This window comes from Talpa occidentalis, unplaced genomic scaffold, assembly GCF_014898055.3.
Source record: "Talpa occidentalis isolate TD23 unplaced genomic scaffold, MPIMG_talOcc4v2.1 talOcc4.16, whole genome shotgun sequence".
Taxonomy (NCBI): Eukaryota; Metazoa; Chordata; class Mammalia; order Eulipotyphla; family Talpidae; genus Talpa; species Talpa occidentalis.
The window spans coordinates 69,065,241-69,087,673 of record NW_023601653.1 but is presented as its reverse complement, the minus strand read 5'-3'; the positions used below and the strand labels follow the sequence as shown (position 1 = coordinate 69,087,673).

The window sequence follows — 22,433 nt, the reverse complement described above, 5'->3', positions numbered from 1 at the left end:
GTTCAATCCCCCACCAGGGAGCTTACACAGCAGACCTCTCCTGTCTCTCCCACTGCTCTCTTCAGCAGTGTATTTCAGTAGATCCTCCTGTGCTGCTTCCTACTCTTTTTCTGGTAAATCCTCTCACTCCCTGCACCTCTGGCCTGTACCCCAGTTCTTGCATGCATAAGTAAATAAATAAAAGAAAACATGGACTGCTGGTGCTTTTATTTACCAGCTACCAGAAACTCTTATTGACAAGGGACCTAAGAGAGGAGAATGTTCCTCTTGGATCTTTCCCAGATAGTGATTAAGGCTAGCTCTTGGGATGAGACATGTGACATGTCAGGGGGATCCTGGAAATTGAAACCTCATATCAAAACATCCTTATATCAGTGGAGTGAAACCCAGGCCCCTTTGGTGCAGGATAAGGGATTGCCTGTCTAGGAGTGAGAGGTACCAAGCTTCCTTCTCCTGTTTGCTCTGTGTTTCCCAGAGACTCAGAGGCATGTGGACAGGTGGGTTCTCTTGTCCCAATTCACTCTAAAACATTGATTTGTACATAGTATATGTTTCAAGTCTGTAGCATGTGCTTGAATGTAGTACCAGTTTTCATATTACAATAGTTTTTGTTGGCTTCATGGCACGAGAAGCCATGGTAGGAAAGTATACTAGAATATGTAGAAGAGTCAAATAATTTCTGAAAATATTGAGATGAAATATATGTCAGAGACAGCCCTGCAATCTAGAGCTATACATATCAGCTGTCCTAATCTCTGCAGTAGAAAGGACTGATCATCCCCGAGTCCAGCCTCAGTCCTTGTCCATTTCTAGAGCCTCCAGGACAGCATGTCAGAGCCACTGGGATGGTTATAATGATGCTGAAGAGTTCCCTGTTCCTGGAATTCCTTCTTCTCCAGTAATGAGTAGGGATTATTTTTTTTCCCCAGAGGAGGAAGCTGGTGCAGGGTATTCCCAGCCAGATGAGTGTCACTCTGTCACCAGTGGCCTCATTTCCTTGTCAGGGGGAGGATGAATTTGGATTTGTCAATAGTCAGTTTATCTTTACTATTAACATCTGGGGCCCTCTAGACCTGGAGGAGGTGTCTCTTGGATGTTGTCTATTTCATCTCTTCTGAGAGGAGACACATATTGTGTTCTCATGTCCATTTCTTCTATCATTATGATACAGACACTCCTGTATAAGTGACAAAGGCTTTATTCTAATTTCTTCACACCTCCAATTGAGAATTACGATCTGACAATAAATTTGGGAGCTTTTTCAGATTGTGAGAAGTAATCTGGAAAGTTTCAATAGCAGTGTAAATTAAATTTGAAAGCTAGAAAAAATTGTTTGTGGGAACCATATATCCAGATGTTTAAATTTGGGGTTGACTGTTATTAATGCAGATGTTCAAAAGCCCTAATTAGAATAATAAAATCTCATCTGTAGAATGATACTAAGAGATAATTTTCTTGAATTGTTTCAGTTGTAGATGAAAAACCACCTTCCTAGGACTAGGCCTCTGCTTATGTGTGAGCATGTGAGGCCTGGGGAGCAGGAGGCCATGGGATGTGGTTGAGTTGTTCCTTTTGTCCTCTGACAGAGAACCCAGATTGTTCTCCTGAAGATTTCTGGGTCTAACTTGGGCTGGTATTGAGGTGGTATTCCTCAATCCCCAAGACAGAGGAATCTAGGGGAATCACCTCCTGTCCCCATTCCTAATGAAATCAGACCACATGCGTGTGAGTGTTCACCCTCTTCTCCAGTCCTCACCATTATTGCCCCAATGCCTTTCAGCTGTCAAGAGCAAGACATGACTTTGCACAGAGTAGCTGAGTGGAAGAAGCAGCGTTAGCCTTTCAGGAGCTGCTGGGTCTCACAGATACTCTGTAGTCTTTGTGCACTAATCTCTTTCTACCAAAGAATTTTTTATTGTCACCACTGAAACCAGATTTTCCATCACCTTGCAGGTCTCTCTCTGCAGTCTCCTGGAGGTGCTGTCATCTCTGGCATGGGGGAGAGAGGACTCCCATTGGTCCTGAGACAAGAAGACCCTGGGTATGATGATGTTGAGTTTAGCACCATGTAGCACCATTTTTGGATCAAATAAATCTTCAAAGACTCCTCTGTTATATTGTTTCCCTAATAAATGAAAATTCTGTCTTCTTCATTACTGCAGTGTTTTTACTTGGGCCTGTAATGAAAGGAAAATCTTCATAACATACACCCTGAGCTTCAAGGTCAAGTGTTGTTAAGAATCCAGATATATTGACCCCACTGACTTTGAATAACTCTGTCTTCAATCACACTCTACCCCCCAAGTGCAAATTCCATTGAACTATCCATGTATAACTTCCCTCATCCTACATTTTTTTTAAAGATTTATTTATTTATGCATACAAGAACTAGGGTACAGGCCAGAGGTGTGGAGGGTGAGAGGATTCACCAGGAACAGAGCTGGGAGCAGAAAAGGCAGATCTACTGAAATACACTGATGAAGGGAGCAGCGAGCAAGTCAGGAGAGGTCTGCTGCGCCATGTGGGTTGCCTCCCTGGCCAGGGATCAAACTCGTGCTGCATTGGCTGCGAATGGCTTCATAGTGTTGCATCTTAACCCCTCGTGCCACCAGGGAGTCCTCTCATCCTACATTCTTGCCTCCTTTATGTGCAAGCAATGTCACACTTTCTGGAACAGTATAAAAACCTGAAATCTGGCCCTGAGCTAAGTATTTACTCTTTAATACCTACAGAGAAACATTTAACTGAATATTCCAAAAGAGTGCCTGGCCTCCTTTGCTAAAACCCACAAAGGAGTTTCAAAGTGAATGGGGTGGATCGGGCAGGAGGGAAATGGTTGCAGCTTTTCTAATTTTGCCAACAGGTTTATGAAATACCAATGTCAAAAGTCAACTCCTTACAACACCATTTATCTTCTCTTTTTATTCTCCAACATCCTCAATTTCCCCTTTCTCTATGAAATTACACCTCCTGGTGTTCATAAATCCTGATGGTTTCCACCCTTTTCCTTTAACAGCTATTTTCTACTCCATGCTCTGACCATTTATTTAAGCCCATGACAATTGAACTTCATCATTACAACCCCTTTTGAAGTAGCTGTATTTCTTCCCAGTTCCAATCATCCTCACCTATTTACTTCAGTTGCATCAAGGCAGGTAGAGGGGAGGTAGACCTAGAGGGAGGGAAGCAGGCAAGTCAAACAATGAAATTCTTCTGTCTGGAAACTCTTCTGGTTCATTATCACTACAGCAACATTTCAAAATAAGTCATCTGCAGATCAATAGAGTGAACATTTACAGCATTCTAACTTCAGAAGATTTCATCAAGGTTTCATGGTCTTTGTAAAATAACTACTTTTGGAAATAAGATAAGTACTACCAAGAATGTCCATGAAATAATGGAAAACTTTTCCAAAATGCACCAACTACAAGTACGATCATTTTATTTCAAATGCTCCCCATGTACTTCCTTAAATCAAAATTTGGAAAACACTAGCTACATTAGAGTCACAAAGCCCTGAGCTGAATCCATGATGCTGCCCACATGTGGAGCTCAGCTTCTCTCATCAGCCCCCTTAGCTGTTTCCTTAGAATCATTTTAGGGACCAACAACATGGAGTCTGTCAGCTTTCCCTAAACAGATCAGGTTCTTTTGGAGGCAGGGACCAAGTTAGAGTCCCTTGTCTAAGAAGAGTGACACCTGGAACATTCATGAATCTGGACAAAGTACACCTTGAGTTGCCTGTGAGGAGGTGAGAAAAGTCAGATCACTCACCTATTTCCTTGAAGAAAAGTGTGTTTGAGGACCAATTGTGTAAGAGCAATTAGGGTGAAACTTACTAAATTAGCAACAAATAAAAAGTACTTTATTCAGAATGTTTAATTTTGAGCAATTTCTTATACAAGTACAGGTCTACACTACTCTATCAGAATACAGGCAATTATAACATCTGCAGCCTCATCTCAGTTTTAAAAATCATTTTGGAAACAGCACTGAGGATGCTCCAGGGACGATGTTCATTCAACATGTCATGTGCAGGGAGCAGCTGGGAACTGTCTCCTCCTTTCTCAGGATTAATTGCTCCTCTAGTGACCTGCCAAGAAGAGTCCAGCACCATGAAGAGAAGTTTGATTAAAACTGTGACAAGGGGGCCTCCCTGGTGGCGCAGCGGTTGAGCTCTGGGTTGCGAAGCTGCCTGCAGCCTCTGCGGCGCCGGTTCAATCCCCGGCTGCCCCCCGGCCACTGGAGGAGGGTCCCACATGGCACGCAGACCTCTCCTGCCTCCCGCTGCTCCCCTCAGCAGTGTACCTCGGTCCCTCTGCCTGCTCTGCTCCCGCTCTGGCTCTGGTGAATTCTCTCACCCTCCCGCGCTTCTGACTGTACCCAGTGCATGTATAAACAAAACAAACAAACAAATAAATAAATAAATAAATAAATAAAACATGCCTCTTAAAAAAACAAACAACTGTGACAAGGGGACAGACAGTGGCTCAGGGAGGAGCAGGACCAGTGGATGGTGATGACAAAGCATCCTGGAAACCCAGAAATGCTCAGGGTGTTCAGACTATTTCATATTAGTTATAGCAAGAGATAGAGCAGGGAAACCTATAAGCACCCAGTGTATGTGGTCTCTGAATCATCAGAGATCTGTGGCCACCCAGAGGTGCTCTATGAAGACCTGTATACTGGTTCTCCTGGTCAGCAGCCATTGACACAAGAATGAGAAGAATAATACAAAGGAAGGTAAGAATTTCTCCTTTTACATTTTCCAAGTCTGAATTATCAAGGATAAGGAGATAGAAGAGAAGATCCAGAGGAAGATCAGCTCCTCCTGACAGTATATCTTTGCTGCTAGTAGCCTTTACTTATGTTTCCAAAACTCCACATACCCATCCATCCATCACATTCTCCCCTTCCAACAATCCAATGGACTTCCTCTCTGACAATGAGCATTTTCTTTGCACATTGAAATGACTGGAGTAGAACAGCTCATGGCTGTCACAAATTCTGAGTTTTAAGTCATTTCATTGTCAGATTTGGGAAATAAAGCTCAAATAATCTACAAACCTTTATGAACACATATTGGGGAAATTGTTAGGATGTCAAAACTATGAATGTTTCTTCCCTATCAAGACAACTGATAGTTTAAGGAAATGATGTGGTTGAGGTAATGCATGTTTTAAGTGTCAATATATGAAGTCACACAAATTTTTAATATACAGGGTGATAGACCCAGTGGAGCTCAAATCTTCCTACACAGGACAGAGGTGAAAGATCACAGAACAACTACCTCTTCACCTGTCTGAGTGACCCTCATCAATTCTCCTTCTACAGGGAAACCTGTCCCTCATTCATGCCAGATGCAGAAGGAACCTCAGGGACTGGCACATGTTCAGCATCATCATAACACTTGCTTGGGGCACTGGGCCTCTGAGCTGAAGGTTCAGATTAAAACCACAGCAATTGGGTGGCTAGGTAAAAGTGAAATACCTGTTCACCTGAGGGTGCCATGGCTGCTAAACATTCACTCCATGTCTAAGGGGTCTTTTCCTAGGCCAGTATTTCATTTTGAAGTGCATAAGACAGAAAAATATCCAAATCTCAATATCTCCTGGATTAGACTACCTATTTCCAAGATATTTCTACATTAACAAGCATTACTAAAATAAATTGTCAGATTGTATTTCCCAGATGTTATTTTTTAAGACAATATTTTACAGGCATATTGCTTACAGTTGCTCTGCCTCCAGGACTCTCCATGCCCACAGGAGGGAGTTCCTGCCCCTGCACCTCACCTCATCCAGCCAGATGAGCCCTGATCCCTCCCCAAACTTAGCGGATACCATGGCAGTGAGGGCATCTCCACAGCCCAGCTGTCTGCACACCACGTGGGCATCACGCAGGTCCCAGCCATCATCACAGATGGTGCCCCAGGAGCCCTGGTGAAGGATCTCCACTCTGCCGACGCAGGGATGGCCTCCATTCACCAGGTGGAACTGTGTGCTGTCTGAGGAGAGAGTCAGGTCATGGGGTGCTCTAACCCCGAAGGAGAGGGATTCCTGGTGCTAGGGGCCCCTCACCTAAGCAGCAGGCAGCACCCTCCTCTGAGGCTGCAGAGAATATTGTTGGGGACAGGTTCTAGGTGCACAGGGGCAGCACCTTGGTCTGGTTTCCTGCAGAGTAGCGAGGTCAGAGTGTTAGTGGGGTTGAACAGCAGAAAGCTGAATTAAACTACATAATAATCTAGTGGTGGGGTCTAAGATTAACTCTGTAGTGGGACAGTCATGGCATCATAATTTAGAGTTTACCTTCGTGTGGAGAGTTCTGTCTTTGACAATGCTAATGTTTCTATTTTAAGCCAAATACTGAGAATGATCTGAGAGAGGTGGTATAATCCAATAGTGTCTGAAAGTGTTGCAGAGCTCCCAAGACAGTGAGGATTTTTGGAGCCAGACTCTCAGACAGAAGCAAAGAGCAGGGCTGAGCCTCTTTCACCTTGAGATTTTTGTCAACCAGTGTTATCACTCAGATTCTGAAACCCTCAGCAGAGATTTTGCCAACACTCAGGACTCAGGGAAATTCTTGTGTAATTCAGAGTTGGCCGAGGAGGAGGAGCTTGTTATCCAGAACCCTCCTACCACAGAAGAAGAGTAAACTGTGAGTGGACCATTCCTCAAGGGATGGAGGCCCAGCTTCTAGTCTCCTCAGTTTCTTTTAAATAAGGTCAAATTACCTGTAGGCCATGTGCCTGGAGGAAGCAAATAGGGTACACAATGTTCTCCTTAAAGAACATAAGAAGTAGTAATTACAAGAGAAAAACTTGATACACTGCATTTATTAATTTATTAAAATTAAGAACTTGAGTTATAAAGAAACACTATTAATAGAATGAAAATAAAAGCACACGCATTAAACACCCCAAAATGTACATTTTTAATCAAAAGATACTGTCATATTAATTTTAATAATTAGGAGCTGGAAACAGCTGGGTCCTGGTAGGGTCACAGACCCCACAGCCAGTGCTATACTCAGTGGGGAGACCCAGCGAGGGTTTATGCTAATTTGGATAAGTTGAACAGAGAAAGAAAAAAGTTGGATGATATCAATAGTATTTGGGATCTAAAAAATAAAATGAACTTGTATAAACAAAATGTAGATTGACGATTAGCAGGGGAAGGGGACACACTATTGGAGAGAGGCTTTTAAGGGTAAAAAATTATAACTAAATAGATAAATAAGCCCTAGAGATCTAATGCACTGTGTGGTGATTAGGACAACAACAGTATATTATAATTTCAAAGTTGCTTGGAAACTGGATCTTAGCAGCTCCACCACAAAAAATTAATGATTATAATGGAACATGATAAAAGTGTTAATTAAATGGTAGTGTCGCCATTTAGTGGTGTGTCTGTGATACACATGTTTGTATAAACCCATATGTACACTAATCCATAGATCACATTTATGCAAATGTGTCATACATACACCTAAAATAGACACAATGACATGTGTCATTTATATTTAAATAAAAATAAATTACTAAGTGATAAAATAATGAACACTTGTTTTGTTGACAGCAAGGATGAGCTAAAGCAATTTGTGTTCAACTTATTCCATTTCCAAGCACTGTAATGACACCATCTTCTGCCTCAAGGAGCCCAGAAAAGAATATGAAAGTTGACTAAGTGACTCATGAAAATGAAAGAAGGAAGAGGAGGCAGAGGGACTGAAATGTCGACAATGAGGACCAGGGAGCAGAAAGGCTCCTGCTACTAACCAGTACAGACTGGGCTGCCAGATGCAGATTGCCACAGTGTGAAATGGGGATGGATTTTGTAATGACATTATAATGTGTAGTTCCACCGTGTCCCAGGGAAATAGTGTTTATTCCTGGTAAAGTGTCGTACTGGCCATGGTAGTTTTGGGGGCAAAGAAGTTCTTAGACATGAAGGAAGGAAATACAGACTTTATGTTTGTTGCATCAGCAGCCTGGATTTTATGAGGCTTTCACTTACCAACCAGAAGTGGAAAAAAGGGAGCCCCACCTTATGAAGCTAATTATCATGCCCCCCTTAATGCTAATCTCAACTTATTTTTCCCCTAGAATTTTTTATTTTTCTAATCACAGTTTTCTACTCACCTAATTTTTTGTTGTTAATATTAGATCTTCTGTTTTCTTTGCAGCCTCAATATGTTGGGCAGTTGACACTGGGCAAGTAGTTTAATTAACAAAAGTCATCTCCCTTGGGCCCATGGGGTGGTAGAGCTGAGCCAGAAACCATCAGTACCAACTGACCCATCCCAGCTGAGCTGAACCAGTCAGTGAACCACACCCCCTAGTGTTGCTAGCCAGCCGCAGTAGTCTGGGTGTCAGGGGTTCCTGAAGGATGGGAAGGCATAGGCGCAATTGTAGAGAAATGGTAAGGGAGGGGGAAGGGGGAATGAGATGCGGACACTCGGTCAGGGTGCAGGCATCATCCTGCTGAGGGTCTCAGCAGTCCTTTATTTATACTAAGCAAATTGTGAGTGCACAAGCATATGCATTAAGGTAGGAAGATAACAATCATCACATGTTTTTTCAAGAGCAGACAAAGGTCTGTTTGCCATCCTGCAGAGGTTATGACATTTATTATTCTTTGTCTTAAAGAAGGCACAGTTGCTAAACAAATGTTTTCAAAATAGTTATTTACTTTAAACAACCCAACAGTTATTATATTACTAGCAAAAAGCCTATGTGTCTGCAACTAACATTTCTAAGTTTGTCATGGTGAACGATTAACTAAGGGCTAGAGGAAAACAAAGGGCAGGAGGTTACCTGGGGGAAGGGAGACAACAGGATATTTTCTAACTAACCTATAAAGTTTAGACTGGCATATAACCAAATGATTAAAGCAAAAAACAGAAGGCTATTATAAAAAAATCATCATCTATAGTATACTGTTTTAATATTGATTTGATATTAAGGAACCAAGGGCCTGGAGGGTGTCAATGTCAGGCAAGCCGCACTGACTCTTCCCTAGCCCCCAGCTCTCAGTAAAGGGAGGAAGTTTCCTAATCTAACAAAAGAGTTTTCTACCTATCACTCCTCTACTTATCTAGTCAGCCTAGTTTCCGTATCTAACTTGAAGATCACGGGAAATTTCCATTCTCTGTGAGATTGCTGGTTGTTGTTTTAAGGAACTACAAATATTTCATCAGGGACTGGGCGGGAGATGGTTATAGCTTTTGGCTTTCGAAATGTTTAATATGTGACATATCAGTAGTTGTAACATTGACTATTTCCAAATGTATTATTTGTGCTGCCATGTATATTAGCTTAACCAGTAACAAAATTGTTGTTGACTATTTTCTTTTTTTTTTAAGATTTATTTATTTATTTTTTATTTATACAAGCACTGGGTACAGTCAGAAGTGCGGGAGGGTGAGAGAATTCACCAGAGCCAGAGCGGGGAGCAGAGCAGGCAGAAGGACCGAAGTACACTGCTGAGGGGAGCAGCGGGCGGCAGGAGAGGTCTGCGCGCCATGTGGGACCCTCCTCCGGTGACCGGGGAGCAGCTGGGGATTAAACCGGCGCCGCAGAGGCTGTGGGCAGCTTCGCAACCCAGAGCTCAACCGCTGCGCCACCGGGGAGGCCCTTGTTGACTATTTTCAAATGCATACTCTAACAGCTACCATATCAATTGTTACATCCAAGGGAATTAGCCCTAAACAAACAGGAAAAATTTAGCAGGAGCTGTCTATGGGTCTCTTGGCTTAACAGGAATTTTCTTAAGGAATTTGGCCAAGAGATGTTTACAGCCTTTTGTTCCCAGAAGTTTTTTCACTTTGTTAATGTAAAGCCGAATGTTGAATTACTGCCTTTTGGCAGAGAACTACTAATTTTATAAAAAATGTAATATTTGTATCATGCAGTGCCATTTGCCATCAAATTGGTTATTTAGTAATTGATCAGTATTTGCAGTTTTACTTTTAAATGCGTATTTTAGCAATGGTAGAAACTAGCCATAAACAAATGAAGAGAATCTAACAGGAGTCAGCTAACGAGATTCCTGATTTTTCAGAAATCTGCCCTGACTTTTGTCAGACGACATGAGTAGCATGGCTCCCCATACCCTAGGGTGGAGAAAAGGCAGTCACGCATCTTTCTTTAACCTACCTTTTCTGTGTCCGCTCTGGGGACAGATGACACCTGATGTCAGAAAACCTCGCCTCTCATATAAGGAGATATTTAAGATAGAGCATCTAATTGGTGTTTGAACCTCAGAAAGTTTCCATTTATGGAGTGTCTGATGGCAGGGATGATGTTCAACAGGGTTTCTATTGGCTCCGAAAGATGGCAAAGTCAGGGGGTGGGACTATATAAGCCCCTCCTGGCACTGGAAGCCCCCATTAAGGACTGAGGAGCTTCTTTGTATATTTGGGGAAACTGAGGTTGTTAACATGAGGCTCAGAACTACCATGAATGGACACTTCTTTCTCCCAGGACTTGCTTTTCTCCTCTCCGCTGTCCTAGCGAGAGCCCAAGGTAAGCAGAACCTTACTACCTAAGATCAGCAGAGACACTGGATTAATTCTCAGGCTCTGAGGTGTGAGCCCTGGAATTGCAAAGGCAACTTCTCTTTGTTGACTGCTTGGTTTTGTCCCAATGTGATCTTTAGTGACAGTGAATGTCCATTTTTCTCCTGTGGGGGCCTCTGCTTTTCAAGTTCACCTGTGAGATGTTGCCGAGATTCAATGTTTGTTCTCAGACTGACTGAGTCTGTGTTCAGATCTCCCCAATAACACCTCAAAACAATGAAGAGTCTGATGACTTCCCAGTTTTCCTGTAATGGATTATGACTGAGTGACTTTCTGAGGCTGCATCTCTTAGCTTCATTCCTGCTCCCCGTACTGCCTCTCCCCAGTAGGATTATGGGTTTCTGCTCCTTCAGCCTAAGGATGAGTGTTTGTGTGTGTGTGGTGGGGGGCAGGGGTAAAAGGGAGTTTGAAGAGCATGTGAAGGGTGAATGTGTGGGCAGGAGCACGTCTGCCTTTGGAAATCTCATTTCTAAAAAGGAGTCCACAGAATCGTACTCTAAGGCAGACATCTGGATTGTGGTAAAATGGTGGTGGTTCTTATGTGTGTGTCTATATCTATGATGAGGGCAGATATGGATACCTTTGAAGAAAGCCCTCCCAATACAAACTTTAATTACACCCCCAGATACGCCTGCACCTGCAATCTAAGCCTGCTTGTGAGTTGCTTTTTTCTTCCCCACAAACCACAGCTCAAACGTTTTCCTGCTTTACTGCCATATTTCCTCAGCACTAGGAGCTGACAGGATTGTCTCCCTGCTTGTGGTGTTTCCCTTGCTACATCTTGGCTCCATGGTCCTCCACCCCAGGGGGGCAGCAAGAAAACTGACACAAATGTAGGGGCTCCTGGGTGAACTGATAGGGACACTGCATGCAGAGGGATGTAGCCTCTGAGACTCCAGGATGGGGCTCTCTTGGCCAGTGTTCCCCACCCCCGTGGGTTATCGATCGTGCCTGTGACATCCTAAGGGTCTGCTGTTGAGGAAGAGCCCTGAGCTTGTGACTGTCCTTAGGTGGATTTCTCACTGGTAGTTCCTCCAGACTTGACATGGCATCTGCTCTGCCCTGGGCCCCTGACCAGCAGAGTCCAAGCTATCAGGGTTGATTCCTGAAATGAGAATGATCTGCACATCCTGGACAGCCAGTCTCTCAGGTGTGGGCCTTGGGCCTGGCTGCTCTAGATGCTCCTCCCTCTCCACCCCTTCCCGATTCCCTGTTTCCTCCTGATTTCAAAACTTTCCATTTAGATGTCTCCATGTCTCTCTTCTTTGTGAATGGTTCCAACAGGTGTTGTGCTCCTCATTGTGTTGTTGTATTTCTTGGAGCTCCCATTTCTAGGGATGTGATCACATGTGAGGATGGTTGACCCTTCTCCAGCTTCGCAGTTATTTAGTGGTAGAAGTGGACTGTCGGTGTGAAATACAAAATTTATGCTGATTCCATTCTGGCCTCTCCAGCTATGAGAGCAATGAGTACATTTCTCATTTTACTAAGAAGAAATCACACGTCACTCCTATAAGTATGATTTTCTTTTGTCAGACAACTTTTTGTAAAATCATGTGACTGAAGCACAGGTTCACATATTAAAGCATGAGTTCACATGAGTTGCCCCATCTGCTTGTGAAATTGCAGCCCTGATATCAGGTGCCAAAGGGCATTGATTCTTTCCTAAGCTCGGCACATGCAGTCAGGATCTACTGCTCCCTGTCATCCTTTCTGAATGTGAAGTCTCTGCTTTGATAGAGGCTTGTCTCATAGAACAGAGTTGCAGAAATATTTTGGCTTTCTCTTCCCATTCACCTACTCCTTTTCATCTGTATCTAGTCTAAAGGATACTTCACCCAATGAGTGTTTTAGCAATTCTAAGATCTATTTGCTTCTTTTTAATGTGTCTGGTTATTTCAACAGTCTCTCTTACAGCTTGCACATTTAATTCTACTGTTTATTTTTAATGTTTATTTTTAATAAATTTAATATAGAGAATTAAATTTATCAATAAGTTTATAATAAATTAAAGTTGGTGATTTTATGTTTATTTACACAATTATATGTCATGTTTGTTATTAAATTGATAAATAATAAATAATATTGATTTCATGTTAACCTTTATTGATTTAATATTAATTTAATGTTAGGTAATAAAAATAAATTTAATATCTGGGTACACAGTAGCTAAAAATAATGGCCATATTATTAATATTTGGCTATTATTAATATATGTTAATATTTGACTATATTGTTTATATGACAAATCCATCATCTGAGTATGATGGAGATCAAAAACTGTTATCTTTCTATGGTCTGATCTTTTACTAGTCATTTACTTATAAAATATTTGAGTGTCATCTGTTAGGAAATTATGTAGGTACTTGTGATAGAACAGTGAACAAAAATTTTTTAAACTCTACCTTCATGGTACAGATTTTGGAGGGTTGATAAACACCATAAATATGTAAGGAGATAAGCTAAGTGCAAAAAATAAAGGAGCAGGGGGAGTGTGGTGAGAGGGTAAAAGACAATGGGGCAGACATGTTTGCAGTTTTCCATACATTGTTTGGAGAAATCCTCCGAGACAGGGGCATCCCCCCTCCTGGGCTATATATTTGGTGTTCATGAGGTCTAAATTGGTCTGCTGAAGGAAAGACTTGTCTTTGCAAAAAACCTGCAAATGGGCATGGTCAAAGGATACAAACTTTCAGTTAAAAGATTATACCCTCTGGGGATCCAAGGATAGATTGTGACTATAGTGAACAATACTGTCTTATGAATGTTGCTAAGAGAGCAGATCTTTTGGTCTCACTACCAGAAAGAAATGGTGTTTATATGAGTTGATGGAGGTGACAGCTAAAGGTAGGGTGATATTATTTTGCAACATGGAAGTGCATCAAGTCAACCTACTGTATACTTTAAATTACAATATACAATTTGTCAATTATATCACAGCAAACTGGAATGTAGGGAGAGGATTAAAGCTGCTTTAGGAACACAATTTAAAGTCAATAATCTACTCAGGAGCTCATCCAAGAAGTCATCTTGAAAAAAAGAAAGTAAGGGATACAGTGTGATCTAGAATTGAAATTGCTTATAAATACAGTATCTATAAATATCTATATATTTAAATATCTCTACTATAATATTCATAGAGCACGCAGTCCATATTTGTATGTGGACAAACACACACACATACACACATACACACGCATACTTTTTTGGATACAAATCAAATACTCCATATCCTATTTTTTCCTCCTATATTGGTCAAATTCTTATTTCTCTGCATTCTCTATCTTAAGGTTGCTTTCTTTCTCACTAATTTGTTCTTTATTAATTTCCCAAAGTTATTTCATTCCAACTTCCTTCATACTTTATTTACTGTTCTTGTAGTTTCCTAAACTGAAGCTTATTTTTTTTTTCCCCTCTCTCAATACTTCCTCTTCATTAAGTCTATAGTATGAATTTCTTTTATATTTACAATTCTTTAAAAATTCTTTTTGTTGGGCCTCCCTGGTGGCGCAGCGGTTGAGCGCTGGGTTGCGAAGCTACCCGCGGCCTCTGCAGCGCCGGTTCAATCCCCGGCTGCTCCCCGGCCACTGGAGGAGGGTCCCACATGGCGCGCAGACCTCTCCTGCCGCCCGCTGCTTCCCTCAGCAGTGCACTTCGGTCCTTCTGCCTGCTCTGCTCCCCGCTCTGGCTCTGGTGAATTCTCTCACCCTCCTGTGCTTCTGACTGCACCCAGCGCATGTATAAATAAATAAATCTTTAAAAAAAATTCTTTTTGTTCTTTTATTTGTTTTTGTCTTATTTCCTCTTTTTTCCCTAAATTCATGTATCAGAGTTAAGGCTCTTATATGCTAACTCCAATCTATTTATTATGTTTTTCTACCTTTTCTTATCTTCTTTTTTCTCTTTGTGATTTGATCCCATCTTTTTACATGCCATGGAACTTTTTAGTTAATGTTAAAAATTAAGTTTATCCAGATATATTTTCTACATCTGATGCATCTTTTGTTGTTCTGCTAGGCAGGTGGGGCTGGGGCTGCTGAGCACCCAGATATCTAACTGTAACCTAGACCTGAGCTGCAACAAACCTGGCTGGCTGTTTGGGTGACACTCAGTCTACCCCTGACTTGTCCCTGTGCCTGTGGCAAGGGCATCCTGGGGACTCAGAATTCAGCTCAGATCCTGGATATTCTGGTAACTCAGAACCCAAATGAATAAAGAAATAGCCACTCTGCTTTCAAGAGTTTTGACATTCTTCTTTGGCCTCCTGCCCTGCACAACATGTATACTGGGCAAATATTTGACCAAACACCTGGTCTATGGGTGTGGCCCTCAGGTCTCCTATTTTACACTCCAGCACCAGTGTTTACATCAGTCTTGGAACAGAGAATAAAACCGACAAACCCTCCATTATTCATGACAGCAGAAGCTCTAGGTTTATTCTCTATTCCATTGCTTATGTTGCAATACTGACACATTTTTTAACCTCTTGGTGCATCTCTTTTTTCAATATGAAAAGAAGAAAATAATAATAAGAGAGTCTGTCAAAACTGCTTGAGTGATTTCAGCTCAGGAATATAAACTGTTCTGCTCCTTGGTGGGATTAGAGATACATTATATTTTGCCCTTAACAACAAATAACTCCAAATTTTGATTAAGGGGAATTCCTGACATAAAGTAGACATTAGATTTGTTTGGGGGAACAAGCAAATGTATGATTCCCAGTGTTACTGGCCAGTGTATCTGCTGTGATCAGGCCTCATCTACTCAAGAGTACATTCTGGAGCCTAGATCATTAATGAAGTATTCCAGGTAAACCATAGCTAGTCTCATGGCCATTCATCTTTCAGCTCTGAGTGACTATACCAAGAAGAATGAGTCTTACTGATGGGACTCATGGCTGCCACTGGAGACTTCTGATAAGCTCACAATAGTTCCCTATAATCCAACCTTCTAACTCTCAAGTTAATAGCGTGGATGTGAGTATGATTTATAAGGAATCCACCCAGCTGCCTGTCCATTACAGGGATCTGAATTCATTTAACTGCTCAGGGCAGAGATTCTGACATCTCAGATGCCAGGCAGACTCTACATCAGGGTTAACACTGGCAGGACCAGGTAACACCTGTTGTCTCACAATGCTCACTAGATTATCTTTAGTTACATTACTCCTGTTCTTTCTTACTTTCACTTTATTGCTCTGCCGACTGCTATAGGAAACCAGGTGCTGCCCCAGTGCAAGAACTTTGTCTCCACCAGCAGGCTGTGCAGCCTCAGAGGAGGGCACTGCCAGCTGCTCAGGTGAGGGGCCCTCAGGACCAGGAAAGTCACCTCCTTTGACCTGATTCTCTTTCCTCAGACACAATACAACTCCGCCTGGTGGATGGAGACCATCACTGCAGCGGCACAGTGGAGCTCTTTAACCAGAACTCCCAGGCCACTGTGTGTGATTATGGCTGGGACCTGCGTGATGCCCACGTGGTATGCAGAGAGCTGGGCTGTGGCGAGGCCCTCAATGCCACCGTCTCTTCTCACTTCGGTGCGAGATCAGGGTCCATGTACTTTGCAGAGTCTCAGTGTACAGGAAAGGAGTCCTACCTGTTGGATTGCCCGTTTGCATCCCCGGAGGAGAACTACTGCAAGTATGGCAAGGATGCAGGAGTCATCTGTTCAGGTATGGTCAGTGCATTTTCCAGGAGCTTAAGGAATGGAAAGTTCCAAGGAAGCTGGTGTCCGATCTCGGACAACAGATCAGATAGGTCTGAGATACATTTTACCTTTCCATAGTCCCGAGGGCACAAAGCTTCTCTGAATGATGAGTGTCCTTTACTCCTAAAGAAACTGCTAGTCCTTTCTTCTGCATTGGTGCTACCTGACAAAATAACTTATTCTGTTATCATCCCAATTAAAATCAATCTTCATAAATCTTTATAAGATTTGTAAGAGTAAACATTTGCATATCACCATACAACCTCCTCTTGTTCAGTGAGCCTATCAGTGGGAAGGACAAAATGAGGACCAGCATTCCCTCATTAATTTATTCTGTATAGATAGTGGGAATGTGGTTTTACACTGGGTTAGTAAGAGCAGAGACACAGGGGATATCACTGAACAAATCAGAGAATTGTATGGATTTGTGCCAAATTGTGTCTCCTTCATAAACTCAAGCATAAATATTCATAGGTCCTTGCCAATAAAACCAAAAAGCTGTGGATGAAATGCTTTGGGTCATAGATTCTCCTTCATTATTACTGGAGAGACACTCTATTTTCTTTCAAAACATTTGTGCAGACTCAAACTTTGGAGGTTAAATGGCCAGGCACTCACTAACAGTTCAATAGTGGAGGCAATAATATGTTAATTTGTGTTTTGTGGAAAAAGATTATGTAGATTTTACTTTATTCAATGGCTTCAAAATGAATTGCATTGTGGGATTGACAAGAATGGATTGTGGGAACAAATATAATTTTCAAAGAAGGAGGAAGCAGTTTAAAGTATCTGGGATGGAGGGGGATGGCCAGGGCAGCTGAGAGGACATCGGGGGTTCTCTGAGCAGCATGAGGGTGCAGGGTGTGTGGAGGTGCCATCTGTGCCTGAGGACACCAGATGTCTTTATAGCAAGAGGCCAAGCAAGGACATATCTGACTATAACTTTCATTTTGCCCATGGTGGGGTCGATGCATGTAATAAATCACCCTCTGAAGCAGCAGTTCCCCTTGCATTGTGCCTTCCAGTTCTCTCCTACTCTTTCAAGTCTTAAAACTGTCTACTGGTTGTTTTCCCTCCACTAGAAGTAAAGTTCTGCAAAGATAAGGACATTGATGTATTATAATTCATATTCCTAGCACTTGGAAAGGTTCCTGAAGCATGGCAAACTCTGAAATGACAATTGTATTTTGAATCAAACAATATGAAACACTATGTTGCTATCCAGGTAGCAAACTGTACTGAGTTTGGAGATGTTTCCTCTGAAACTTCCCCTCTGTCTCCATTTTCATCATTTCCCAATTAGAGGCTCAATATTGCCTCATTTCTGGACCCCTGTGACCCACTGTCCTTGTCCTTTGCTGCCCTTGATGGGAAAGTCACCCTTTGGTTTTCCAAGGTGAGGAAAGCCTCATTGTCCCAAGAGCAGAGGACAAGTTTTGTCTTCAAATAAGCAGTGACCTGATACCACATCCCATGGAGACATTTCCCACATCTCAGGCACCCTGTGCTCTGTTCCAACAGAACAGTCAGAGCTTGGAGGCATAGATGAGGATCCGGAAGGATCAGAGGCAGGCGAGGCTGCTGGTCAGAGGCCCTGAGAGTTGGTCTAGATGCAGATAAGTCACAGCTGAAGGGAGGACAGTGGAGGTATCTTGATCAGAGGGGAAGGAATAAAGAAAAAAGGTGATGAAGACCAATCAGGTCATCCTTGCTCTCTTGCTTCCCTAGAGAAACCAAGCCCTAAGGCTATAATAGTGAGAGGAGAATGTCCTTTGACCAAAACAGCCCCAATATCAGCAGAAGCTGAGATGTAGAAAATTGGGGCTCTCCTGACTCAGGTTTGGTCAGAGAGAACAGATTCCTGGAAGTTGGTCCCTGAGATCCCACCTATGACTCAGTTGATGTCTCCCTTGCACATGGGCTACATTGAAAATTGGGGGTCACCTTTGTGAGAAAAGAGTAGGGGTGAAACACCAAGGAGAGAGGGCCAGAGATATACTTAACACTGGGCCTGAAGGAAGATGAGCCTGTTGTGCAGGTATCTGGGATATGGAGCTATTGTCAGGAGCATAAAACAATCACCAAAGCAGGTACATCTGGAGGCCAGAGTGTGCGCCAACTCAGTAATCCTGAACCAGTCACTCCAGCCACTCCCTGAGTTCTGTCTTCTCTGGACTAAAATAAGAACATAGTGCTTGAGTATCACAAATATTATTTACAGCTCTGAGAGCTCATTGATCTAATCAATGAAAGAGCCAAACATTGCTAGGCGTGGACCTGGGTGTTTCCCATCTTTCTGACTGAAGGATTAGTGTGTCTGCATCTTTTCAAATTTATGACCCAACATGTGAACCTAGTTCCCTACAACGCACATTACACAGTTCAAGGAATTTTGTTATCTTCAGTTTTCATTATGTTGGTCCATTAGGTTTTTGTTGTATATGGTTAAATGGATCAATTACCACCTCTGTGGTCCTTGGTAAAACTGTTTATTTTCCCCCTGCCATTTCATCTACTAGGCAGATTTTTAAAAGTTTATCCTGACAGAATCCAACAATGTATCCATAAGATAATTCACCACGACCAAGTAGGATTTATTCCAGGGACACAAGGATGGTTCAACATCTGAAAATCAATCAATATAATCCAACATATCAACAAAAAGAAAAATAAAAACCATATGATAATATCAATAGATGCCGAGAAAGCTTTTGACAAAGTACAACACCCATTTATGATAAAGACCTTGAAATTCTTGGAATACAAGGAACATACTGTAACAGGGTGGTCCCCAGGAAAGGGGGAGGTTCCCTGCCCCACCCAAGGGAGGGTGGAGCTGAGCAGGAAGAGGGGAAGCAGAAGAGACTGAGGAAGGAAGCAGGATGGAGCCAGAAGGCGACCTGGAGGAGGCGCATGGAGCCTAGAGACACGTAAAGAAACTGCTTGTCTTTTGGTCGTGGACTGGGTGACACAGATGTGGGTGAGACCCGTGGGGAGGTGACAATGGCAGCTTTTATCTGGATGTTGATTTTGCTCTTTTCCTTCTGGGCTTGTCCGGTTGTTTGTGACCCTTTTCTGTGGGTCCCCACTGGAAGATGCTTTAGACTTGTGGCAGGCTTTGGGGCCTTGTCCTGGGCCAATCCCATATGGATGGACTTTTACCCACGAGGGGACGGGTAACTCTGGATGCTTCATTTAGAAACTAGACTAGAAACTAGACTCTTTGCCTTACCTGTATTGTTTCCTAGTTTTATTAAAGTTCCTTCCCATTAAAGTCTCCTATGTTTTGTGTTGATGCGGCGGATGGCAGAACCCATTTAGAATAGGCAGGTTTGCGGGGCTTGGGCTGCCCCTCTCCCTGTCCTATAACAATACCTCAACATCATAAAGGCCATCTGTGACAAGCCCATAGCCAATATCATTTTCAATAGTGAAAAGCTGAAAGCATTTCCATTAAGATCTGGAACAAGACAAGGATGTCCACTCTCACCACTGCTTTTCAATATAATACTGGAAGTCCTAGCCAGAGCAATAAGACAAGAGAAAGACATACAAGGAATCCAAATAGGAAAAGAAGAAGTCAAACTATCACTATTTGCAGATGATATGATAATATACATAGAGAACCCTAAAAACTCCACAGAAAAACTAATTCAACTAATCAATCAGTTTAGTAAAGTGGCAGGATACAAAATCAACACACAAAAATCAGTAGCCTTCTTATACACAAACAATAAATCTGAAGAAGAAGAAATCAAGAAAACCATGCCTTTTATTATCAAAAAAAAAATCAAATACTTGGGAATAAACCTAACAAAAGAAGTAAAGGACCTGTACAAAGAAAACTATAAAACACTGTTAAAAGAAATAGAAGAAGACAAAAAGAAATGGAAAGACATCCCCTGCTCATGGATCGGAAGAATTAACATTATCAAAATGGCCATCCTACCAAAAAAATTTTACAGATTCAATGCTATTCCAATAAAAATTTCAATGTCATTCTTCAAAGAAATAGAACAAATATTGATGAAATTCATATGGAGCCACCAAAAACCCCGAATAGCCAAAATCCTCCTGAAAAAAAAAAGAAGGGAATGGAGGCATCATGTGCCCAGATTTCAAACTATATTACAAAGTTGTAATGATCAAAACTGCATGGTATTGGAACAAGAACAGACACACAGACCAATTGAACCAAATAGAAAACCCAGAAATAAACCCACAGATTTATGGTCAACTAATCTTTGACAAAGGAGCAAAGAATATGCATTGGAGCAAAGAAAGTTTGTTCAATAAATGGTGTTGGGGAAACTGGGTCGCTACATGCCAAAGAATGAAGCTTGACCACTACCTCACACCATACACAAAAATCAACTCAAAATGGATTAAAGAACTAGACATAAGACCTGAAACCATAAAATATATAGAAGGAAATATAGGCAAAACACTACATGACATGCACCTCAAAGATATCTTTACAGACACATCACCCAGAGCAGTGATAGTGAAGGCAAAGATAAACAGCTGGGACTACATCAAATTAAAGAGCTTCTGCACAGCAAAAGAGTCAATAACCAAAACGAGGAGAAACCCCACTGACTGGGAGAAAATTTTTGCACACAACACTAATGATAAAGGACTGACCACAAAAATCTGCAAAGAGCTGAAGAGACTCAACAAAAACAAAGAAAATAATCCAGTCAAAAAATGGGCAGAACTATAAAGAAACTTCTCCAAAGAGGAAGCGCAAATGGCCAACAGGCATATGAAAAAATGTTCAACTTCACTTGTAATCAGGGAAATGCAAATCAAAACTACAATGAGATACCATCTTACTCCAGTGAGAATGGCACATATTAAAAAAACTAGCAACAACAAATGTTGGTGAGGATGTGGAGAAATAGGTACTCTCCTGCACTGCCTGTGGGAGTGCAAACTGGTCCAACCACTATGGAAAGCTGTGTGAAGATTCCTCAACCTACTAAATATAGAGCTTCCAAATGATCCTGCAATTCCACTCCTGGGTGTTTACCCAAATGACACAGAAATATTAATTTCAAAGGACATCTGTACCCCTATGTTTATAGAAGCACTATTTACAATAGCTAAGCTCTGAAGACAACCCAAATGCCCAAAAATAGATGACTGGATCAAGAAGATGTGGTATATATACACCATGGAATATTACTCAGCAATCAAAAAAGATAAACTCATGCAATTTGCAGCAACATGGCTGGAGGTGGAAGGGATTATGCTCAGCGAAATAAGCCAGAAGAAAAAAAAAAAAAAAAAACAGATGGTCTCACCCATAGTAGGAGTTTAGAAAACCTAAATAAGAGATCAGGAAAAAGAATAACTATAATAAAGAAAAAATCAAAATCAACAAGCAACTCTAAACCAGAGACACACTATGAGGGCAGGGGGAAAAGGAGAGATTGGGGTCAAAATAAGGGGGGTGCAATTGTATGGGGAATATAGCCAAGATAAAAAATGCATACATTGTGGAAAATGATGTGAAATATATGAAAAATGAAAAAGGGAACTAAAAGATGTAAGAAAAATATAAAAAATAAAAATTGTAAAAAAAAAAAAAAAATAAAGGGAAAAAAAAAAAAAAACTAAAAAAAAAAGTTTATCCTGACATATCAGGATCAGGTCAGTAGGTCAGTCAGTAAGACTGATTTGCAGTAAAAAGACAAAGAGCTGGACAGGACCTGTCAGTGAGAGCCCAGTCTTCACCCTGATTCATTCACTTTCTTCAGAAGGGCCTATCAGGAACTCAGGGAGGAGTTCCACATCAGCCAGGCTCTTCCCTGGGCATCAGTTGTACAGAAACTTCACCCACTTCTAATAAATATACAAATGACACCAAAGAATTGGGTGTCTTTCTGTGGTGTGTTGAACTCAAATTCTACTTACGTCAGATGAACATCGATAGAATATTTCTCACTAATAACACCCAGTCTTGCCCACATATTAAAATGTCCTTATCAAACCTATGGCCTTTACTACAGCCTGGATGGAGCTAGAAGGGATTATGCTTAGTGAAATAAGTCAGAAGGAAAAGAGAAATATCTGATGGTTTCACTTATAGAAGGAATATAGAGAAACTGAACAAAGGGTTATGAAAAAGACAAGCTTGCAGCTGA

At 41.7% G+C, this 22,433-nt stretch overlaps 1 protein-coding gene across 1 annotated transcript in view; it reads left to right on the top strand.

The window, feature by feature from the left end:
• The window catches only part of LOC119247043 (uncharacterized), a 206,390-nt gene that overhangs the window by 171,127 nt on the left and 12,830 nt on the right, over window positions 1-22,433 (top strand). The window contains 1 exon segment of the mRNA XM_054696783.1: window positions 15,935-16,249. Coding sequence (XP_054552758.1) covers window positions 15,935-16,249 — 315 coding nt within the window.